This window comes from Budorcas taxicolor, chromosome 23, assembly GCF_023091745.1.
Source record: "Budorcas taxicolor isolate Tak-1 chromosome 23, Takin1.1, whole genome shotgun sequence".
Classification (NCBI taxonomy): Eukaryota; Metazoa; Chordata; class Mammalia; order Artiodactyla; family Bovidae; genus Budorcas; species Budorcas taxicolor.
The window spans coordinates 32,229,897-32,252,639 of record NC_068932.1 but is presented as its reverse complement, the minus strand read 5'-3'; the positions used below and the strand labels follow the sequence as shown (position 1 = coordinate 32,252,639).

Below are 22,743 nucleotides of genomic sequence, written 5' to 3'. Positions count from 1 at the left end.
CATCATTCTCAGCAGTTGCTGAGAACAGAGGCTGGCGTGACATCCTGACTACAAGACTTCAGATAACTTCCCAGCCACTCACCAGCGCCCAGGTGCTCAGGCCACTGCCTCGCTCTAGCGTCTAGGCTTTTCCACCGCACAGGGCTGGGTGGGGAGGGATGTCCCCAGGCAGACGGGAAAGGGCCTCTTTTTACCTTCCACAGGATTATTCATGTGGGGCCAAGCAGGAAGACACCAATACCAAATGGGGTCCCTGTTAAATCCCCAAGGACAGTGAAGAAGTCATTTCCAGCCATGGAAATATTCTGTGAGCACTTAAATAATTAAAACAGGACAGATATACCAGTCTCCCAGACCTTGCTTTTCCTAGCCCCGTTCCCAGGCCATACCCAACAGTTCCAGTTTGTTGGGCAGCTGGCAGAGAGAAGGGGATGGCTGGCCTTGGGACAGGTCCCCTGGCCCACTAACTGTAAACAAATCCTCAGGGTTGTGATGTATACACACATGAGATGTCTCTGCTGCCAAATGGCACAAGAAAAGCTATTGTATTGGAGTTGAATCTGCTCTGTCCTTGGGTTTGGGTTTTGCATGTTTCCTGGGGTTCAGCAGACAACTTGGGCTGCAAGCACCCTTAGGCAGAGACTGTCTCAGCCCAGAGTGCCAGAGAGTCACCCTCCTCTTTTGCTCATCATTGTCACAAGTTCAGAGAAGGGCAGGGTTGAGGGGGTGGTCTAGGGGAGGAAACAGTTTGCAAAATTCAACTCTGCATTGAACATGACGGTCGCCTATGCCCAGTGGGGCAGGGAGTGCAGGTAGGGATGGGGCAGAGTCAGTTAGCCCTCTTCAGAAATGTCACATCTGGGACTTCCTGCCATAGCAAGGGCAACACTCAACAGCCTGACCTGAGTGAGGTCAAGCTTCCCTCATCCTGCAAGTATTCAAATACTTACTGCATGCCAGGCAGTGGGTTCAGCAATGGGGAAAGTACATTCAGAGTTCCTAGTCCATCAGGGGATAAAGCCACTTCCCCAGGTGGTAAACAAATGTTCTGTGAAATGTATCCTGGCTCTGGGAGCATCTGCTGAACTGGACAAAGTGTGTGTGTGGCAAGAGATAGATTTATCCTCTGTACTTTAAATTTACATATCATTTTCTTTGAATAAGGCAAACCAAGATCTTGTTTGTATACATTGGTGTATGCCCAGCAATGTACCATGTGTATTCAGCACTGTGCCATGTGCAGGGGGCCAAACACTTAGAAGACACAGCTCCTGCCCTCTGGGGACTTATGGGTCCATCAAACAATAAAAGCACTTATAGAAGGATGCAGTGTGGAAGATGAGCTAATGAATTTGAAGGAGAAGCCAGTGTAGACTGGAGACGGTGAGCTACCTCCAAGGAGCACTAGCTCCTCAAGGATGTGTGGTCCTTGATCCCTTGGCTTTATTGCCAATAGCCTTTTGTCCAGGGTCAATCAAGGATGACCACCCCACAAAGGAAGACAATGGCTGCTAAGATCCCAACTAAGATTCCCACCAGGGTAACTGTCACCAAACCATCTTTCTCCACTGTTGTGTCTCTCCATCCACTCTTCCATGGCAAGAGTGGTCACCACACTAGGCAGGATAAACCTCCAGGGAAGAGAGAAGGAGGAATACCCAGATGTTGGGTGAGAGATGGGGCATGGTTGGAGACACAAGAGCAGGACAAGCATGAAGGGAAAGGGTGAATGAAGGGGAATGGTGAAGAGGCACCAGAGAATCTGCCTTTAGTTGAGAGGGAAAAAGAAAAGGCTTCCACGTGACTGAATAAGACAGTGGGGCCTTGTATAGACACGGCAGCACAGGAGTCATTCAGTTCCCGAGCGCCAGAGAGCCCTGGGGTGCCAACCTTGGCCAGTTGGGTTGGGTAGAATTTACCAGGAAAGCCCTCATTAAGTCAAATTCCAAAATCATCTTACCTCAGTCCATGAGAATAGTACAGAAGTGTTGCTGAGCCACTCATAACCTGGTGACAGGCGGTGACAAATCCCACTGGATTTCAGATCAACTCAGTCAGCTTTGATTTACTACAAGTCACAGTCCAGCTGCCCAACCCCAAAGAAAGCCTTGTTTCAGTAAACATTTCCAAAGGCCTCCCAAGCTTATTGCTGACCAAGTGAATTATGAGAGCATGGAGGTCAGCAGAGCCAGTACAATCTACTGGAGTTGATAAGAGCCTGTTCAAAGATAGGCTGGACAAAGTGCTAGGACTAAGTCACTGCAGGCTAGGATAAAGACAGGCTGATGCAAGAGGTTGGGAAAGAGGCCTCTTTGCAGAATTACTCTTTGCACTACTGGTTGGGCCAATGGTCAGGGCTCACCAGACTCTATGTGCAAGTGGCCTCAGGCCACACCACAGGGAGGGAACACAACTCCACCCAGCAGCAGATAATTGGATTAAAGACTTACTGAGGCTGTATAAGGACAGAGGTTCCTGACAGGAGACAGGGATCAAGACCATCCCCATGGAAAAGAAATACAAGAAAGCAAAATGGCTGTCTGGGGAGCCCTTACAAATAGATGTGAAAAGAGAAGCAAAAAGCAAAGGAGAAAAGGAAAGATATAAGCATCTGAATGCAGAGTTCCAAAGAAGAGCAAGAAGAGATAAGAAAGCCTTCCTCAGTGATCAATGCAAAGAAATAGGGGAAAACAACAGAATGGGAAAGACTAGAGATGTCTTCAAGAAAATTAGAGATACCAAGGGAACATTTCATGCAAAGATGGGCTTGATAAAGGACAGAAATGGTATGGACCTAACAGAAGCAGAAGATATTAAGAAGAGGTGGCAAGAATACACAGAAGAACTGTACAAAAAAGATCTTCATGACCCAGATAATCATGATTGCGTGATCACGCACCTAGAGCCAGACATCCTGGAATGTGAAGTCAACTGGGCCTTGGAAAGCATCACTAAGAACAAAGCTAGTAGAGGTGATGGAATTCCAGTGGAGCTATTTCAAATCCTGAAAGATGCTGTGAAAGTGCTGCACTCAATCTGCCAGCAAATTTGGAAAACTCAGCAGTGGCCACAGGACTGGAAAATGTCCGTTTTCATTTCAATCCCAAAGAAAGGCAATGCCAAAGAATGCTCAAACTACCGCATAATTGCACTTATCTCAGACACTAGTAAAGTAATGCTCAACATTCTCCAAGCCAGGCTTCAGCAATACATGAACTGTGAACTTCCAGATGTTCAAGCTGGATTTAGAAAAGGCAGAGGAACCAGAGATCAAATTGCCAACATCCGCTGGATCATGGAAAAAGCAAGAGAGTTCCAGAAAGTCATCTATTTCTGCTTTATTGACTATGCCAAAGCCTTTGACTGTGTGGATCACAGGAAACTGTGGAAAATTCTGAAAGAGATGGGAATACCAGACCACCTGACCTGCCTCTTGAGAAACCTATATGCAGGTCAAGAAGCAACAGTTAGAACTGGACATGGAACAACAGACTGGTTCCAAATAGGAAAAGGAGTACATCAAGGCTGTATATTGTCCCCCTGCTTATTTAACTTCTATGCAGAATACATCATGAGAAACGCTGGGCTGCAAGAAGCACAAGCTGGAATTAAGATTGCCTGGAGAAATATCAATAACCTCAGATATGCAGATGACATCACCCTTATGGCAGAAAGTGAAGAGGAACTAAAGAGCCTCTTGATGAAAGTGAAAGAGGAGAGTGAAAAAGTTGGCTTAAAACTCAACATTCAGAAAACAAAGATCATGGCATCTGGTCCCATCACTTCATGGGAAATAGATGGGGAAACAGTGGAAACAGGGTCAGACTTTATTATTGGGGGGCTCCAAAATCACTGCAAATGGTGATTGCAGCCATGAAATTAAAAGATGCTTACTCCTTGGAAGAAAAGTTATGACCAAGCTAGATAGCATATTGAAAAGCAGAGACATTACATTGCCACCAAAGGTCCGTCTAGTCAAGGCTATGGTTTTTCCAGTGGTCATGTATGGATGTGAGAGTTGGACTGTGAAGAAAGCTGAGCGCTGAAGAATTGATGCTTTTGAAGTGTGGTGTTGGAGAAGACTCTTGAGAGTCCCTTGGACTTCAGGGAGATCCAACTAGTCCAGCCTAAAGGAGATCAACCCTGGGTATTCTTTGGAAGGAATGATGCTAAAGCTGAAACTCCAGTACTTTGGCCACCTCATGCGAAGAGTTGACTCATTGGAAAAGACTCTGATGCTGGGAGGGATTGGGGGCAGGGGGTGAAGAGGATGACAGAGGATGAGATGGCTGAATGGCATCACTGACTCGATGGACATGAATCTGAGTAAACTCCGGGAGTTGGTGATGGACAGGGAGGCCTGGTGTGCTGCAATTCATGGAGTCGCAAAGAGTCGGACATGACTGAGTGACTGAACTGAACTGAACATGTCCTTGCCCACCAGAACAGGACTCAGTTTCCCCACAGCCAATCCCTCCCATCAAGAAGCTTGCACAAGCCTCTTATCCTCATCCATTAGAGGGCAGACAGAAAATCACAATCACAAGAAACTAAGCAAACTGATCACATGGACCACAGCCTGGCTAACTCAATGAGATTATGAGCCATGTCAGGTAGCGCCACCCAAGACAGACAGGTCATGGTGGAGAGTTCTGACAAAACATGGTCTGCTGGTGAATGGAATGGGAAACCACTTCAGCATTCTTGCTTTGAGAACTCCATGAACAGTATGAAAAGGCAATGTGTAAACAGCAAGCTTTATTCCCCAAAGTCTCAGCTCCAGGGGTAAAGGCCCTATCCTTTCCAGGTACCTGAGTATCAGCACTACCATCTACCAGATAGGTGGCCCTGTTTGATTTCTCCTAGTTTGACAGTTACTTAATGCCACTGAGCATCAGTTTCCCTCCATTGCACTCCAGAAGGGGCAGGTTAGTATCCTTGCTTTGGATAAATCTTCCAGTACACTGTCTGGGACATAGGATGCCCTCAGTGAAGACAAGCTTCCTTTTTGCCTCTTCCACTTAACTCGACTTCCAACTCCTTGTCAATATCAGATGTTCTATTTTGAGATGTCCCCAAAGTGAAGAGTTGATCATGGACTTTGTACTGTAACTGCCCTTCGATTTATATGCAAATGTATTACAATCCCCTCATTTGCATTCAAACAGAGGATTTCTAATTGGAGACCAGGTGGTCTCCCTCAACCTTGTGAAACTCCCGCACCCTCCCACAGCCACCTCCACCTCTTAGAGTAGAATGACCCATGGAGAAACCCAGAGATCTACAACCAGCTCCCCAACAGAGGGTGGGTACCATGGCCTGGCAACAGCAGTCCAAGGGCTGCCTAACCTTCTGAGCTCCAAAGCTCTTATTTATTTTCATGACATGAATTAAGAGCCTGGGAAATACCAGGCCCTGTGCCAGGGGAGGAATGAGACGTGCATGTCTGATCTCAGGATGCACAGTTACACGTGGGAGGAAACAGACCAGGATATGTCTACAACAGGGCGCGGTGAGAGTAAAAGCAAAGGCTGACCTCAGGGCTGCTGCAAACACGTCACCCAGGCAGGATGGTTCCAGACATGGGTCACCTGAGGTCATATCTCAAATGGGAGTAATTTCATCTGCTGGCCAGGCATATGAGACAGACAGAAACAGAAATCACATTCCTGACTTCTGAGAAATCTCCAAATCCTGGTTTAGGAATTCACCTGCCAAGAAGTGGGAGTTGTTTTTTTGAGGGGGGTGGGGTTCAATCATGTAACTTTATAAAATGAACCACTTAAAAGTGAACAATTCAGTGGGCACTTAGTACATTTATAATGTTGTACAACCACCGCTATCTAGGTTCAAAACACTTTTGCCATCCCCAAAGGAAATCCTCTCCCCATTAAGCAGTTACTCTTCTTTCCTCCCCATCCCTGGCAACCACCGATGGATCTGCTTTCCACTGCCATGGACATGAAGTGGGAGGATTTTCAAGAAAGAAATTTCTCCTAGTTTCTTACTGTTAGGCCCTTGCACTAAACTAGACTCATCAGAGGTGGAGGCAGAGTTTGCTTTCAGAACTAAATGAGCCAGATTCCACTCCAGTCTTTTCATACTGTATCCAGTTTGTTCCATCTTGGTTTCCCCATCTACAAAAAAACATACCTACCTCATAGGACTGTTTTTGAAGATCAAGAGATGAAAGCCCCATAAAACAGTAAACACAGCACTGCCCCCCCCCCCCCAGTAAATAGTCAATGAATGATAGCTGTATTATTTGCATTCTAGAAAAATGTCAACCTAAATAGTCTCCAATAGATACATGAAGTCAATATCTACCTACCTACCTACCTACCTACCTACCACCTACGTCACCATATATAAGAATCTTTTTACAAGTGAGAATATTTAGGAAATCCAAAGAAAGGCTAACTCTACACAGAGGTGGATGGAACATGTCTTTTAGCATCGCATGGACTGTAGCTTCAATTCCAGCTGACAACTGGCTTCACCTCTCTGAGCCTGCTCTCTTCACCACCTATCTCCTAATATTGTCTTGGTTAATGTCAGAGTACCCATGATGATCTGGTGCTTAACTGGCTTCCTCTTCCCTCTCCCGCTTCATTTCTATATACTTTCTCCTCCCCTAACCCCCAGCCTACTTCTTTTATCTGGAGCCCCCACTGCACGTTTAACATTTAGGCATCAATGATATACTGATATTATTTTAGGTGTCATTGCCCCCAGAGAGTTAGAATATGACTTGAAGAAAAGATTATTTTAGGTCAGGACCTCAACAAATATACTTGGCTGAAGCATCCTGTTTGGTCTGGATAATATTTAGGAAAAAAAAAAAAATTACATTGAATGAATGAAGTTGCTTAGCCGTGTCTGACTCTTTGTGACCCCATGGACTGTAGCCTACGAGGCTCCTCCATCCATGGGATTTTACATGCAAGAATACTGGAATGGTTTGCCATTTCCTTCTCCAGGAGATCTTCCCGACCTAGGGACTGAATTGGACTATGTTTATCTGGGGTGTGCCTGCCTTGCATTCTGTCAGACTTTGCCACCCCGACATGCATCTTATTTCATATAATCTACTTTACTTAGCTCTATTGTCTGTCTGTTCTATAATTATTTGTGACTCTTGTTTTATTTCTGGTTCTGTTCCTTTTTTTGTGCCAACTGCATAAGTGATACTTACAAGATGTTGTATGACGTCTCTTCCAAGACTATTCAGTGTTCAACCTCAAATATTTATCAGTTGGAGGGAAAAACCATAAAGTAACTCCCATGCTGGAATATAGAGGGCAGTATCCCCCAAACCAATGACTCCCTTTTAAAATTTTTAACTGAATCAATCTTTTGTTTTTAAATTAAATTAAATTTAGCTTAATTTTATTACTTTTGAAGACTACCAATTACCTACAAATCGGAGTTTGGATTCAATCCTGCTTTTCAAATCACCAAAAAGACAGATACCCACAGAAGGGAGTAAGCCCCAGTCATAAAATCCCTTCCCAACACTCACTCCTTGAAGGCCAACTTGTGGCCCTACCCTTTAAAATAGACCCAGCTTCATCCAGAAAGCATTCATTCCATCCGTCACACATCCAGCAGCTCTTCCCCTTGGAAGGTCTCAAAATCCATAAGGAAAATCAAGGGCACCCTCCAGCCCAGATCCCTGAGTCAGGAAGATCCCCTGAAGAAGGAAATGACAACGACTCCAGCATTCTTACCTGGGAAATTCCACAGACAGGGGGCCTAGCATGCCCTGGGGTCACAAAGAGTCAAACATGACTCGTAGCAACCTTCTCTTCCCTCCCAGCGCAGCCCAGGGGAGCTATAGGCAGAGCCTCAGGTCCTCAAAAAAGGGTCTGGGTTGTGGTTCCCTTCCCCAAGAGAGGCAGGAGAAAAGAAAACCAATTCCTGCTCCACATTCCTCCTCCCCCTTGACCTTCTTAATGAGAAGGGTTTAAAAAAGTCCTTCAGAGACCGGGGAGAAAGCAAGTGCCGACACGTGCTTGGGACACAGGAAGTTCCAAGCTCCCCAGAGCTGGGGGTCAGGATGCTCCCCCAGGCTTCTGCCCCACACCCACAAGACCCCTTGCCAAATACACCTCCAGCTGCCCCCTTACCCTGTGAGGGGACCACATCTCTTGGTGCTCCCAGCGAATGGAACCTCCTGGCTCTGAGTGCCGGTGAGTCCTGGCACATGAATCGCTGTAAGTCCTCACCCCTCACCTCAGCTCCTCCAGGGTCAGGAGGGCTTCAGAGCATCCCTGCAGGCTGAGGATCTCTGGTTCCAAGTGGTCAGCCCTGAGTCTGAGCTGCCCTGAGTCAGGAGTCAGGCCACAGCGGGCTTCTAACGTGCTCGGGGACTTCACTTCCTGGTTTTTCTTTCACAACAGAAAGTGGAAGTGTTCTGACCAGAAGGAGAAAAGCCGCCAAAGCTCCTCTGGCTGGGTTTCAGAGCCTTTACTGGCAATCCCTGAGGGCTGATACAGCAGCCAGCCTGCATTCACAGAACTCACGCTCTGCCTACCTGATGACGGAGAACCAGACGGAGATGATGGAGGTGCCCCTCGCAGACCACCCCTGTCAGAGAAGTGGGGTCCCTGCTGGATTCCCAGGACAATGGGGTCCAACCACAGGGCACCTCGGCCCCCACATCCTTCCCAGGACCATGGGGACACCTGGAGGCCAGTTCTGCTGGCCTGCCGTGCATGTTGTCGCCTCTGCCCAGTCCCCGCTTGCCTGCCTCAGATCCTGGAGCCGTGCTGAAAAAGCCAGCCAAACAAGCACATCAAGAACCACAGGGACAGCATGGAGAGTCTGTTTCCTCTGACACATCCTCTTCAGACCTCCAATGTTTAATTAAAAATGTTTGCCGCCCGCACCCTCACCTCCCAGATAAAATCTGAGAAATTGTAAAATCAGGAATCCACAAGCACATATGCCATTAGCTGTCAGACTGATTCTGCATCTCTGAAAAACTTCGCTGTACACTCGTGAGACAACAACAGTGAAAAGGCAAGCTACTTCTTGATATTATTGTAAAAGGGGCTTCCCTGGTGGCTCGCTGGTAAAGAATCTGCCTGCAATTCAGGAGACACAGGTTGGATTCCTAGGTTAGGAAGATCCCCTGGAGGAGGAAATGGCAACTCCCTCTAGTATTCTTGCCTGGGAAATCCCATGGACAGAAGGTACTGGTGGGCTATAGTCCATGGGGTTGCAAATGAGTTGGACATAACTTAGTGACTAAACAATAACAATTATTATAAGAATTGCTTTGAACGTGAAGACACCTTGAAAGCGTCTTGAGGACTGGTCTTCAGGGCATCAGGACCCATAGTAGTCTCATCAGATTCACCTATGGCTGTGGCTGCAGAAGGGCATGGGAGTTTCTATTCTCAGATTTGAAGGCAGAAAAAAATGAATTCTCCTACCCCTTCCCAACCCCACCTCTCCCCACCACCTCTCAGACACCCCAGAATTAAGCAGCACTTTCCCCAGCCTCAGTCCCTTTAAGAAGGCTCAAAGTAAATCCAACAAGAGCTCCAGTCTTCACTAGAGATGTATTAGGATTCCCTCTCTACACAGAGGAGTTCCTCAAAGCTTCCAACCATAAGAACCAGAGTGATCTGTGCCCCAATCTCAGAGAACATAAGAGCTGGTCCCTTGACCTCATGGGATCCCACTTTAGACATGGAAGAAAGCTGAAGTAGGTTAGGATGAGGGTGTCCCTGCACCCCGCCTTTCCATCTTTGGGTTCATCTCTTGGCTGGAGGAACACTTGTCTTTGCTAAGTTTCCAAGCTCATCTCCCCAGGGGCAGCTCCCTCCAGCAAAGAGCAGATGATGGCAGAGTGGGTGTTGAGTCTCAGCCATTCTAATGCTGCTGGGCTTTTCCCTGGGTGCTTTCTTCTTTTACCAACCAGATGAAGAGCTTAGAACCAGGAGAAGATGGTTTCCTCCAGGATCAAACGCTCAAGTTTGGAAGAGTCTGGGTGGTTCTAAAGCTCTAGCACCTGGAGGTGCATTCTTATTCAATCCTACACACACCAGGAACACTGCCAATTTTTGAGGGAACGATGGACAGTTTTCACAGCACTTAAGAATTCTGCATCAGGCAGCTTACTGATCAGGACTCAGATTCTCGCCCCACTTCCTCTTAGCTATGCAGCCCAGGTCATGCTCTTTAAGAGCCCAGAGGCATGTTATTCACCTGTGATATGGGAATGATACCCCCTTACCTTACAGGAAGTAATGAGCCAATGTATATCACACATCTAGTACAGACCCCAGCATCAGATAGCAAGTCTGCTAAGGGTTCCTTTCCCTGCTTCCTTCCAAATGGGAGGGGCTGCAGCTGTCGGATGGCCTTTCCAATCATACAGACATTTCAAAATGGAAGATGAAGGAGACCTACATCTTGCTTTGGCTATAACCCTTAAAGCTTTTAAGTCTGTTTTATTTACACTTAGTGAAATCAACCACTCTCTCTTCCAAGGCCATCTCCTGCTAGCAGTTCAGATTCCTTCCATGTCTCCACTCCCCTTTTGCAGCTGATTTTTTTTGCCTCCCATGCAGGTCAACTAAGATCACTGTGCAAACAAATGCTGTTTCATCTTGTAAAAGAGCCTTAGGCTGAGAATAGGCACACGTCCAACTTTCTTCTCCCCGATCACCCCCATCTCTATTATCCCATATCATATAAGCTATAGAGCGGGTAGCATTATTGCAGTTTACCTTGTAAGAGTCTGCTCACTTCCGGGTTCCAAGAAATGTGCCCCTCGCAGCTGTCTGTACTGGTTCAGCACCACATTCAAAAGCCTCTGCCTTTTCCTCAGCGCTGGAGTTGGGACCACACATGAAGCCAGCGTGTATCGTACTGACAGTAGCTAACCAGCTTTCCTGGAACCTTTGAACCTATTGCAATAGAGGTTCAAAGGTAGACATTACCTATTTAAACATTTGCACAGTAACCTCTGGCAGTGAGAAGTGTAGGATTTGGCAAAAGGTTAAAACAGGAGATTGTTATGCAATGGGCTTTAGAGGAAGAAAAAAAAGGAGAGAGAGAGAATGGAAGGGAGAGAGAGAGTCCTCAGCTCAGAAAGCTAACTTTTAACAAGCAAAACCTTTTATAAAGCCCATACCTTGGGGAAGGGGAGGAGGTAAACAAAGCTTTGCACGTTCATTTTGGGCAGAATCCCTGAGATTGTGATAGGAAGAGGAAGGTCTAAGTAACCTTAGAGGGAAACCTTAGTTTCCTCTAAGAGGGGAGAAATGCTCCTTGATTTTAGGGGGAGAGAAAATTGAGACACCACTCTAAGTGGATACAGTTTAAGATTCGGATAAGCAGAGGTCTGTCTTTTAAAGATAAGCCTTCTTCTGGAATGGGCTGGTGACCCTTCTAGAATTACAATGTTTTCAAGTCACTCTAGAAGCTAGACAGAATCTAGATAGGCATAGCTGGGTCAGATTTAGAACCCAGAATGATGGGTACAGCCTGCACCACCCACAGCTGGGCGAGCACTGAAGAAGCAGGGTTGCTAAGGCATCACAGTTCAGCCTATCCTCCTCTCTCTTTCCATTTTAGAGTCACTAGTCATCAGTCTCCAGTCCAAAATCTTCGAGACTGCAAGGCATCTTCACTAAGCAAAAATGCTGGGTGGGCATGCAAGCAACTCTGGGGAGCAATCTCTATTTTGTAGGTGAGGCCAATGAGACCTTTTCAGGTGAAAAAAGTCACCCAGCATCATGCAGTCAGTTAGCAGTCAAGGCCAGACCTGACCCAGAGCCACAGACCACCACCGCAGAACCTTTGCATGGGGTTGCTTTGTTGCTAAATGTTCATTTCACCACTAGCAGATCTCAAATACTTGAACACTTTCTGAGTATCAGGCCTGCAGAAATTCGTGGAAATGCTGCATTAGGTTTCTGCTCACTGAATTTGGTCAGGCGGCCAATATCTAAATCAGAAGGCAACACCACTTCCTGCTGACTCGGCCTGGAGGAGTCGTCAAGTCCTCATTAACAGTAAGAGGTCTTAGGTAGCCAGAATCTCATCTAGGTTGTCGGCATATTAACTCCACAGACTCACTTCTTGCCCCGCAGCCCTAAGTCTGTGCTAGGACCTGAAACAAAAAGTCTTCTAAGAGGTAGCTTAGACAAAGATACAGTTCAATGGGAACTGGGGGCTGGATTCTCACTTGATTGGGGTAAAGTAAACCTGTGTTAAGTAGCAACCCACTGAACCCCTGGCTGACATCACACTTGCCTGAGAGCACGATGCTCTGGGTGGTTCCCAAACTCCAGGGAGCCATATATTTCCCTGGAGAGCATGTTATGCTGACGCTGGGCCCATGCTGGCATTTCTGACTCAGTAGGCCTGGGTCAGGGCCCTAGAATCTGCATTACTAACAACTCCAGGTGATGTGGAGGCTGCTGATTTGGGGACACACTTGGACCACCACTGCTCCAAGCAGCCACCCCATCTTCCATGTGCTCAACTACTGGACTGTTAACAAGAACTCTGCATAGGGTCATTTTGGCTCTGGTGACCCTATAATTGGAAGGACAACTTGACGCAGAGTGGAACTCATGATGTGCCCTAGAAGAGAGGTGATGCTCAAGACCAGCAAGGGGCCAAGACCTGGAGGGTGCTTTGACACCAGCAGGAAGTATTGCCTCTCACTCTTCTTTATGTAAATCAGCGCTGGCATCCTAGCTGGATGACCCATGTGGGTATGAGTGTGGGTGTGGAAGGGGCACCCCCTGATCTAACAACCATAACTTTATTCTCCAGGGCAGCTGAGACCCCAAAAGATGAAGCAGCCAGCTACGGTGAGTCATCAGTTTAGTAGGAGAGGGGAGTCCCGAACCCAGGCTTCCACTGCCTAGCAGGCCACACTGTCTCCAGCTCAACTCTGGTTTCCTACAGTCTCTCTCTTCAAAAACCCACGTGTTCAACAATGCTTTGCAACACCCTCCACATGTCCCTCCCTTCACATAGTCATTTGCATTGAGAAGTCAATAAAAACCAAGCCCCTTGCCAATCCAGGCATCCCATTGCCTCTAAAAAGTGCAGATCTTCATTGTTTTATGTCTTTCATGGGTGAGGTGTCCGAGGTAAGGAGTCTGACGCAATAGCTGTATTTCTGATACGCTCGCTGCTCTGGTCTGCAGGAGGGGAGTGGTATACACTCTTCCCCCTTTTGTAGGGACAAAGGAACCACACATCTCATTTACAATAGTTTGAGAAGACCAGAAGCCAACATTCCAGAGTTTTGTAACATAGTCTGGAAACAGCCAAGATACCTCATGTGATAGGGCTGGCAGGCCGTTGGAAGTAGAAACCAGGTTTCCTATATTTTTAAAGTGGGGAAAGCCAGACCTTCTAAGCTGGCCAACTTTACACTCTGCATTTATATAGCTCCTCTCAATTTATAAAACACCTGCAGACTAACTCTTAGCAAACCTGTGAAGGATAAGGAGGGACAACACCTTCAGGGGCCACCAGGAGCCAAGCTCCATGACAAGTTCATTTGGCCCTCACAGTAAATCTGCCAGGTCGTTATTTGTACGGATGAAAAGAAGAAGGCTCAGAGCAGGTGCATTACCTTCCTAAGAAGATGATGATGATGACGGGGCCAAGCATGTTTTTTAAAAATATTTTCAGGCTATTTTGCAAAGCTGGGTGGTTCACAGCTTGTTCCTGAAAAAGAGACCTTGTTTTGAGAGCAGGTTTGGTGGCAAGGCAGATTTTAGAGCAGGTTGGGAGGCATGAATCAGTCAGGGAACCAAATATTATTTAAAGGTCTTTGGGGTGTTTCCAGATTTCAGACATCACCGAACCTTTAAGAAGTCCCTCTAGAGGAAAGTGGAACTTCTCCTTTGAATAAAGCCTCTGCCCTCAGAATATAGATGACTCATCTTGCATTTCTGGCTCCTCTGCTTTAGAAGACTTCACTGGGTTCAGATTCCGGAATAGCTGCTCAACAATGCTTACCATCGGCATTCCGAGGGAGGGCAAAGAAGGAAGCTGGAGATGAGAAGGGGCAGCACAGGATGGGTGGAGTAGCTGAGACGTGTGGTGCCTGGCAAACACTTATAAAGGAAGGATCTGAGGCTGTTTCGACCGCTAATCCAAGACTTTAGAAGTCAGGCAACATGACCCAAGAAAAAAGAGAAGCAGAGTGCTAGAGCTATGGTGGTGGTTTAGTTGCTCAGTCATGTTCAACTCTTGCAACCCTGTGGACTGTAGCCCACCACGCTCCTCTGTCCATGGAATTCTCTAGGCAAGAATACTGGAGTGGGAAGAACCCTAGAGCTATAGGCTAAACCTATTCATGTTGACTCCTGTCTAATGAATCAGACAGGAAAGAGATGTCATGTCCCTCCCAAGAGTCAGTTGGACAGCAGAGCAGAGGGTGCAATGGTACAAACTGGGTGAAATGTAAGCTGTGATGGATCGACCTTTAGCTTCCCACATGGCAGAGCTGACTTCAAAGTTTTCCCTTCCACTGAGATGTGAAAAGGAAGGGACAAAGTTCCCTCAGCTTGACAGAGTTGTCTTAATTGACTATTCTGATTATCAGAATCCCAACCTACCTTTTCCTTGGTTATCTGATGTTTCAAAAGGCTAAGGGTACACCTTCAGGGGAGCACTCTTAGGTTCCCAGGTCAGCTCCGTTCTGAAGGCCTTTGAAATGATTGTGAATATTGTTGAGCACTTCCCATGGGGCCCTGCTGGGCTGAACTATCTGCAATACCTCATTTCATCTTACAGCAGTCCGATGAAGAAGTTATTATCATTTTGCAGAAGAGGGAAGGCTAAGGGAGGTCAAGTTAACTCACTCAAGGCATGTGGCTAAGAGCTGGCAGAGTCTTAAAGGCAGATTTTGAGTTCAGGTAGTCCTGAGTCCTTAGCCCAAGAACATTGATTAAGGATGACTCATTCCATGTATTCATCCCATGGTGTTGGAGAAGACTCTCAGGAGTCCCTTGGACTGCAAGGAGATCCAACCAGTCCATCCTAAAGGAAATCAGTCCTGAATGTTCATTGGAAGGACTAATGTTGAAGCTGAAACTCTAACCCTAACCCTAACCCTAACCCTACTTTGGCCACCTGATGCGAAGAGCTGACTCATTTGAAAAGACCCTGATGCTGGGAAAAATTGAAGACAGGAAGGGAAGGGGATGATAGAGGATGAGATGGTTGGATGGCATCACTGACTCAATGGACATGAGTTTGGGTAAGCTCCGGGAGTTGGTTATGGACAGGGAGGCCTGGCGTGCTGCAGTCCATGGGGTTGCAAAGAGCCGGACACGACTGAGCGACTGAACTGAACTGAACTGATTCCATGTACCCTGTGCAGTCTCGTTTGTTTATACATGGATTCGTCTTGGGAACTCTGATTGGTGTTTCAAACAGAATCAAGAACCACTGGCCTAGAGGAACGAGAGCTCAATGGCCACCATCAGGAAGGAGAACCTGATGCCCAGGGTGGAACAACGGCTCCCTTCCCCCTCCTCTGAAGGGCTTCCCACATGCCTGGACATGCTTCCTGAGGCTGAGTTCACTTCCCACACAGAGCCTTGCTTCACTCAGCTGAAGGCGGGCTGGGCTGGCGCTGGGGGGGTGGGGGTGGGGGGCTGTCAGCAGGTCACGTCTTTCAGCTGTGCAATCACCAGCTCTTTCTGCAGATTGCCTTGCAAGTTTGAGAGCTTCCCAACTGGCAAACCATAGCACACCAGTACAGACTGTATGGCCCCACGTAGGGGATTCATTGCATGATATAAAACTATCATTCTCAGGGTCATGTCAACAAGGTTGGAACACAGTGACACAGACAACTTGCTCCTTTATAGGCAAGAGCAATTAAGAGTCAGATGAACAGTGAGAAGGTCCTCAGAGAGGCTCCGGCTCTGAATTCCCAGAACCAACAGCCCCATAGAAAACATCTCTATTTCCCAGCTGATTAGACGGGTAGCTCAGAGTGAAGGTTCAGACGTGAACTGTCCAACACTGTAAGCAGTACTCCGGGTGGCGGCTGAGAACTTGTAATGAAGAAAGTCTGCATTAAGATGTACTTAAGTACAAAACAACCAAATTTTGGAGACTTAGTATGAAGCAAATAACATAAAATCTCAAATTTTAAAATATGGAGTATGTGTTGAATTGATAACATTTTGAATAAACTAAGTAATCAATCTTATTTGCTTTTAATTTTTAAATATTTCTGCTGGGAATTTTAACACTACATAAGTGGCTCATGCTCTATTTTTCTTGGACACTAATTTAGACCCAAGATCCTCTGGCTTAATACCCATAGGATATAAGTGAAAAGAGGTATTACCTGATGTTAGCAGTGAACACGTTATACCTGCTCTGGGTGTTCTTGAAGACAATGAAATCTTTTATTTGTTCCTCTGGGTTCTATAGCAGCATTAGTGTGTTTCTTTTAGTTTACATAACATTCAACAGAAGTCATGATCTTCTTGACTGACACAATAGTTCCTTATTACAAAACTGCTATTATTACACACTGCTCTGTGTAAAATGGATAACCGATAAGGACCTACTGTATAGCACAGGTGTGTGTGTGTGTGTGTGTGTGTGTCTGTGTGTCTGTGTGTGTGTGTGAAAGTCGCTCAGTCATGTCTGGCACTTTGTGACCCCATGGACTATACAGTCCATGGAATTCTCCAGGCTAGAATACTGGAGTGGGTAGCCTTTCCCTCCTCCAGGGGATCTTCCCAACCCAGGGATCGGACCCAGGTCTCAAGCGTTGTAGGCAGACTCTTTACCAGCTGAGCCACCAGGGAAGTCCATAGCACAGGTAACTCTATTCAATATTATGTACAACCTAAATGGGGAAAAAAACTTTGAAAAAAAAAGATACTTATATATGTCTAACTGAATCACTTTGCTGTACACTTGAAACTATTACAACATGGTTAATCAATTGTGCTCTAATATAAAATAAAAAGTTTAAAAAAGATCTATTGCTTCACCTATATGCAGGTCAGGAAGCAACAGTTAGAACTGGACATGGAACAACAGACTGGTTCCAAATAAGAAAAGGAATAATGTCAAGGCTGTATATTGTCACCCTGCTTATTTAACTTATATTCATGAGAAATGCTGGGCTGGATGAAGCACAAGCTGGAATCAAGATTGCTAGGAGAAATATCAGTAATCTCAGATATGCAGATGACACCACCCTTATGTCAGAAAGTGAAGAAGAACTAAAGAGCCTCTTGATGAAAGTGAAAGAGGAGAGTGAGAAAGTTGGCTTAAAGCTCAATATTCAGAAAACTAAGATCATGGCATCTGGTCCCATCACTTCATGGCAAATAGATGGGGAAACAGTGTCAGACTTTATTTTTGGGGGCTCCAAAATCACTGCAGATGGTGATTGCAGCCATGAAATTAAAACCACTTACTCCTTGGAAGGAAAGTTATGACCAACCTAGATAGCATATTCAAAAGCAGAGACATTACTTTGTCCATAAAGGTCTGTCTAGTCAAGGCTATGGTTTTTCCAGTGGTCATGTACGGATGTGAGAGTTGGACTATAAAGAAAGCTGAGTGCTGAAAAATTGATGCTTTTGAACTGTGGTGTTGGAGAAGACTCTTGAGAGTCCCTTGGACTGCAAGGAGATCCAACCAGTCCATCCTAAAGATCAGTCCTGGGTGTTCATTGGAAGGACTGATGTTGAAGCTGAAACTCCAATACTTTGGCCACCTAATGCGAAGAGCTGACTCATTTGAAAAGACCCTAATGCTGGGAAAGATTGAGGGCAGGAGGAGGAGGTGACAGAGGATGAGATGGTTGGATGGCATCACTGACTCAATGGACATGAGTTTGGGTAAGCTCCGGGAGTTGGTGATGGACAGGGAGGCCTGGCATGCTGTGGTTCATGGGGTCACAAAGAGTTGGACATGACTGAGTGACTGAACTGAAGGTTCATATAGTACAAAACATCGCAACCAGCCTAAGTCTTATTCCAAAAACTTGTGCTCTCAACATTTCTGTTACACTGCCTCTTACAGGGGGGTGTGGAGAAATCTCAGACAAGAGTATCATTACTCTGGGTGGGGCATCTTACAGTTGTCCCCTCGCCAAGGCTTTAAGGACAGTGTCCTCTGCTTTGCAGCCTTGGTTCCCTGGGATCACAGTGTGGGAGGACAACACTGAGTGTGTGGCTAGGGAGCTGTTTGGGAGGTTTTAACATAAGCAGAGCAGGAATGCCAGGAAGTGGGAGGGGTTCTGGTCTCTCCAGACCAGAAGCTGAAGAGGGTGGGGAGCCAGAGGGACATCCTGCTGGGTTTAGATGGCTGTGCACCAGAGAGCTGGTGCCCAGATGAAAAGCCAGGTGCTGCCCAAGCCCCCAGTTGGCTCAGATAGTGGAGCATGTCATTCTTATGGGTCAAAGGTGGGTATAATCCCCAGAGAAAGATGAATTAAGGCAAGGACACATTCATTTTAAAAAAATTAACAAATTAATTTTTAATTGGAGGATAATTACATCACAAAATAGTGTCAGTATCTGCTGTACACCAACGTGAATCAGCTATGTGTGCCTGCTAAGTTGCTTTAGTCGTGTCCAACTCTTTGTGCCCCTATGGACTGTACCCCACTAGGCTCCTCTGCCCATGGGGTTCTCCAGCCACGAATACTGGAGTGGGTTGCCCTTTTCCAGGGGAACTTCCCAACCCAGGGATCGAACCTGTGCCTCTTACGTCCCCTGCATTGACAGGCAGGTTCTTTACCACTAGCGCCACTTGGGACAACCCAAACATTTTCAGAAACAAGCAGCATGTTCTCATCAGAAAACCAAGGCCAGTGCCCCATCCTTGGCCTCTGGGGAGTAGTATGTGCGTGATTACCTAAAGGAGAGGCTTTGGATTCAGGAATTGCCTTTTGTTGCAACCTAAGAAACATATCTCCCCTTTATATAAAGTCAACCTTTACTCTACTGCCCTACAGCTCTTTAAATATTTACTTACCTGGAGATTCTTTTTACTTGACTTCATCACAACTATTTACATACACTGAGAACATAATAGGAAAGTTTGAAGCTCACACCCCAGCAGGTGAGAACAATTTTGACTTACACTTACTTGTAGGATGGTTGGCACTTGGTGGACTAGACCTTCAAGATAGGAACCTCTAAGCAAGACCCAAAGAACTGTTGCTCCACTAGCATGGAGTACTGGGTTAATTACAAATCCATCAGACTCCTGGACTTTCAGGACAAGAAGCTGGTAAAATGAGGAGTCTCTGCCTGCCAATGCAGGAGATGTGGGTTCCATCCCCGATCTGGGAAGATCCCACATTCAACAAAGCCCGAGCACCACAACTATTGAGCCTGTGCTCTAAAGCCTTTACAAGAGAAGATACCACAATGAGAAGTCCACGCATCACAACTAGACAGTGGGCCTCCCCCCTCCCCACCCCCGCTTGCAGCAACTAGAGAAAAGCCTGAAGACTTAGCGTAGCTTAAAAGAAAAAAAAGAAAAAAACTTTAAAATATGCTATAAGGCCTCTACAAATAAAACATTGAAAAAGAAAACGGAAACGGAGGCTCAGATCCAGTCTTACTCACTCCGGAAAGCCTCCAGGGATGCCTGCCTCTCCTTTCTCTTTCCCTCAAGGTGGGAAACTCCAGGCTCACTCTATTGTATTCTGAGTGGGCCAGACACCTTTTTCTATTTCTCACCTCCTGTAGAAGTTACAATCCAGCCTTTCATTTTTTTTTTTTTCTAAATAGGATCAGGCCACAGATTTATAGACTGAAGGGAGGGAGGGGCAAGTGGGAGGGGAGGAAGGGCAGGTAGAAAAAAGCCAGCCCCATCACCCTGGAAACAGCTAATCATATCTGATCTTGCATGTGAACAGCTGGCCCTATATCTGGTTTATGGCCTAGCTGGTCAGCAGTGAGGAAACTATATATTAGGAAGAAAGAATCCTCCCTCAACAATCTTTTCAGGAAAGAGAGATAAGATAAAGTATCTGGGAATCAAAGTGCTAATATAGGGAACCAAGCTCTGCACCTCCAGGAGCCAAGCACAGATTACTTCTATTCCAAAGCATCATGGGATGAAACAATGTGACCTCCCCTATGTACCGCCGCAGCACTGGTAACTTACAAGCCTAAGAATCTCCTAGAAAGGGGCAGGGCTGAAGAAGCAAAGTGGACAACAGTGTGCCCTCTCCAGCAGCCACAGTCCCTACAAATCTCCTTAGGCTGGTTTTAACCTCAGGCCTTGCCACTCTTGCCAATCAAGCACTTGGGACAAACAGGGGAGGGCTGTTACCATGACAACGGTTTCCAGATGATGCTCACCATTACCCGACCTTCACATCTCTGTCTCTCTCTCTCCCTCTGAGGGCAATGGAGACACAGAAGGGACTGAGCTCAGCACAGCATAAGCCAAGAGCAGAGACATGTAGGCCCAGACCAATGTGAAGTTCTGCTGATGCAGAAATCCAGACGGTTTAATCCACTGTGATGTCACTCTGCAAATACAAGTCTGTAGGTTTGTTTTAATTAAAACTTTCCCTTGTCTTCCTTATTGCAAAGACATGAAGATAAAAAAATATGAAAATTATGCAAAGAGAAGAAAAGACACCCCATAATTCCTATCACCTGGAGTTTTTATTGGTTTATGCATATAATCTTTATTATGCAACTTTATGTGCTTTTAAAAAAGACAACAAAAGATGGAATACTGTTCATGTTGTTTTAAAGTATGCTTCCTCTCTTAGTTGTGACTATCCTTCTGAGTCAATAAATGAACATTTAAAACATCATTTGTAACGACTGCTCTCTCCTCAGTCATATGGATTCACTTCATGTTACTCTTCCAGGCCTCTACTGTTGAACATGGAGGATGTATCTAATTTTTGACTGTCAAAAAAAGAAAAAAAGCATTATGGGGACTTCCCTGGTGGTCCAGTGGTTAAGACTTCACTTTCTAGTGCAGGGGATGCGGGTTCAATCCCTGGTCTGGGAGCTAAGATCTCACATGCCTCGCAGCCAAAAAACCAAAACATAAAGCAATTTTGTAACAAACTCAATAGAGACTTTAAAAATGGTCCACATCAAAAATAATTCTTAAAATCTTTAAAAAAATGTTGTGGTTATAGCTTATCATATGCTCTCATATGCTCTTGTTTCTGTAGGATAAATCCCCCAAATTGGAATTTCTGAGTCAAAGATGTATATGAGAACTGCTATCAATCAACATTCCTATGAGGAGTATATGTCTGTTTCTTAAATTCTCACCAACACTGAACATCATTGGCATTTTCTCCTAGTTTTGACCATACTTAACACAAAAATACTTATTATGATTAATAATAATTTGCATGCTTACCGGTGCAACACTGTACTGGATCTGAGGATCCAAAGAGGAACACAAGCAGTCATCTGCCTGAAGGTTTCTTATGGAAAGGCAATCTATAATCCCAGAGAATCTCAAATTATCCAGAGTGGGAATACCCATTTTAAGAAGTTTGTATGTGATAGTGGGAGAGAGGGGGGACACAGAGTATATCATATAATATTGTTCCCAGAATCCTGGTCTCGAGACCCTGCCTTATGCAATGACATGCCCTTTACCAGTACTTCTTTACAGAGCTCCTACTACGTGTGGGGCGCTGTGCCAAGTAGTTATGTCATCACACAACACTTTTACAACATCCTTCTGAGAGGGATATTGTTCAACTCTTTCTGAAGTTGACAAAACTCAGGCACAGATTTAACTGACTTACCCAAGCCTACTTACATCTGGTAAGCATTTGAGCCAAAAAGATTCATGGAATTCTGCCTGTGATTAGAGCAAGGGAGTCCATAGACTCAGACTTTAAAGAATTTAGACTTTAATCTTTAAGATGTAGCAAGTTGACACCAAGTTGTCCTAGCAGAGAAGAGAGAGAATCTCAAGTTCAGTGCAGAAGCAGCAACGATGAATTTGGTTTGGAGAAAAGCAACCCTCCATAACCCAGGGGTTTTGAAATGCCCTCTGAAGCAGGTCAGAGCTAAAGCTCAGTAATCCCATGCTAGGAATTTGCTACCGAAGGAAATTAAGTAGTGGATAGTTAATGGCGATTCTTGATCTCTCTCATTTTAGACTGTCTCAGAGCTTCTCACACTAGTGTATTTAGGAGTATATGAGCATCTGTTGAATGCAGATTCCTAGAGTAAACTCAAGGCATCTGGTTCATAGGGTCTGGAGTGGAGGCCTGGAATCTGTCTTTTTAATAAGAGGCTGATGTAAGAGGTCCTCAGATCAAGCCTTGAGATTTATAGCGAGTCTTCTGTGTTAAAATACATGATCCTGAGATGAGTGGGAGATGCCAGCGCCTACCCTGCCAGGGTCCAAAAGAAAATCCATTTTAGTCGTATTTGAATTCTTTATGGAAACAATGACAGACTATTTTGGGGGGCTCCAAAATCACTGCAGGTGGTGACTGCAGCCATGAAACTAAAAGACACTTGCTCCTTGGAAGAAAAGTTATGACCAACCTAGACAGCAAATTAAAAAGCAGAGACATTACTTTGCCAACAAAGGTCTGTCTAGTTAAAGCTTTGGTTTTTCCAGAGTCATGTACAGATGTGAGAGTTGGACTATAAGGAAAGCTGAGCCCTGAAGAATTGATGGTTTTGTACTATGATGTTGGAGAAGATTCTTAAGAGTCCCTTGAACTGCAAGGAGATCCAACCAGTTCATCCT

The 22,743-nt window shown here is 45.7% G+C and overlaps 1 protein-coding gene across 3 annotated transcripts in view; it reads right to left on the bottom strand.

Moving 5' to 3' along the window:
• Positions 1–8,367, bottom strand: part of ACSL5 (acyl-CoA synthetase long chain family member 5) — a 56,835-nt gene extending 48,468 nt beyond the window's left edge. For all 3 annotated transcript variants that reach the window (XM_052661194.1, XM_052661193.1, XM_052661196.1), the window contains exon 1: positions 8,130–8,367. In XM_052661194.1, the coding sequence (XP_052517154.1) occupies positions 8,130–8,208 (79 nt within the window). In that variant the 5' untranslated portion in view covers positions 8,209–8,367. The remainder of the gene's footprint in view (positions 1–8,129) is intronic.
• Positions 8,368–22,743: the final 14,376 nt, after the last annotated feature.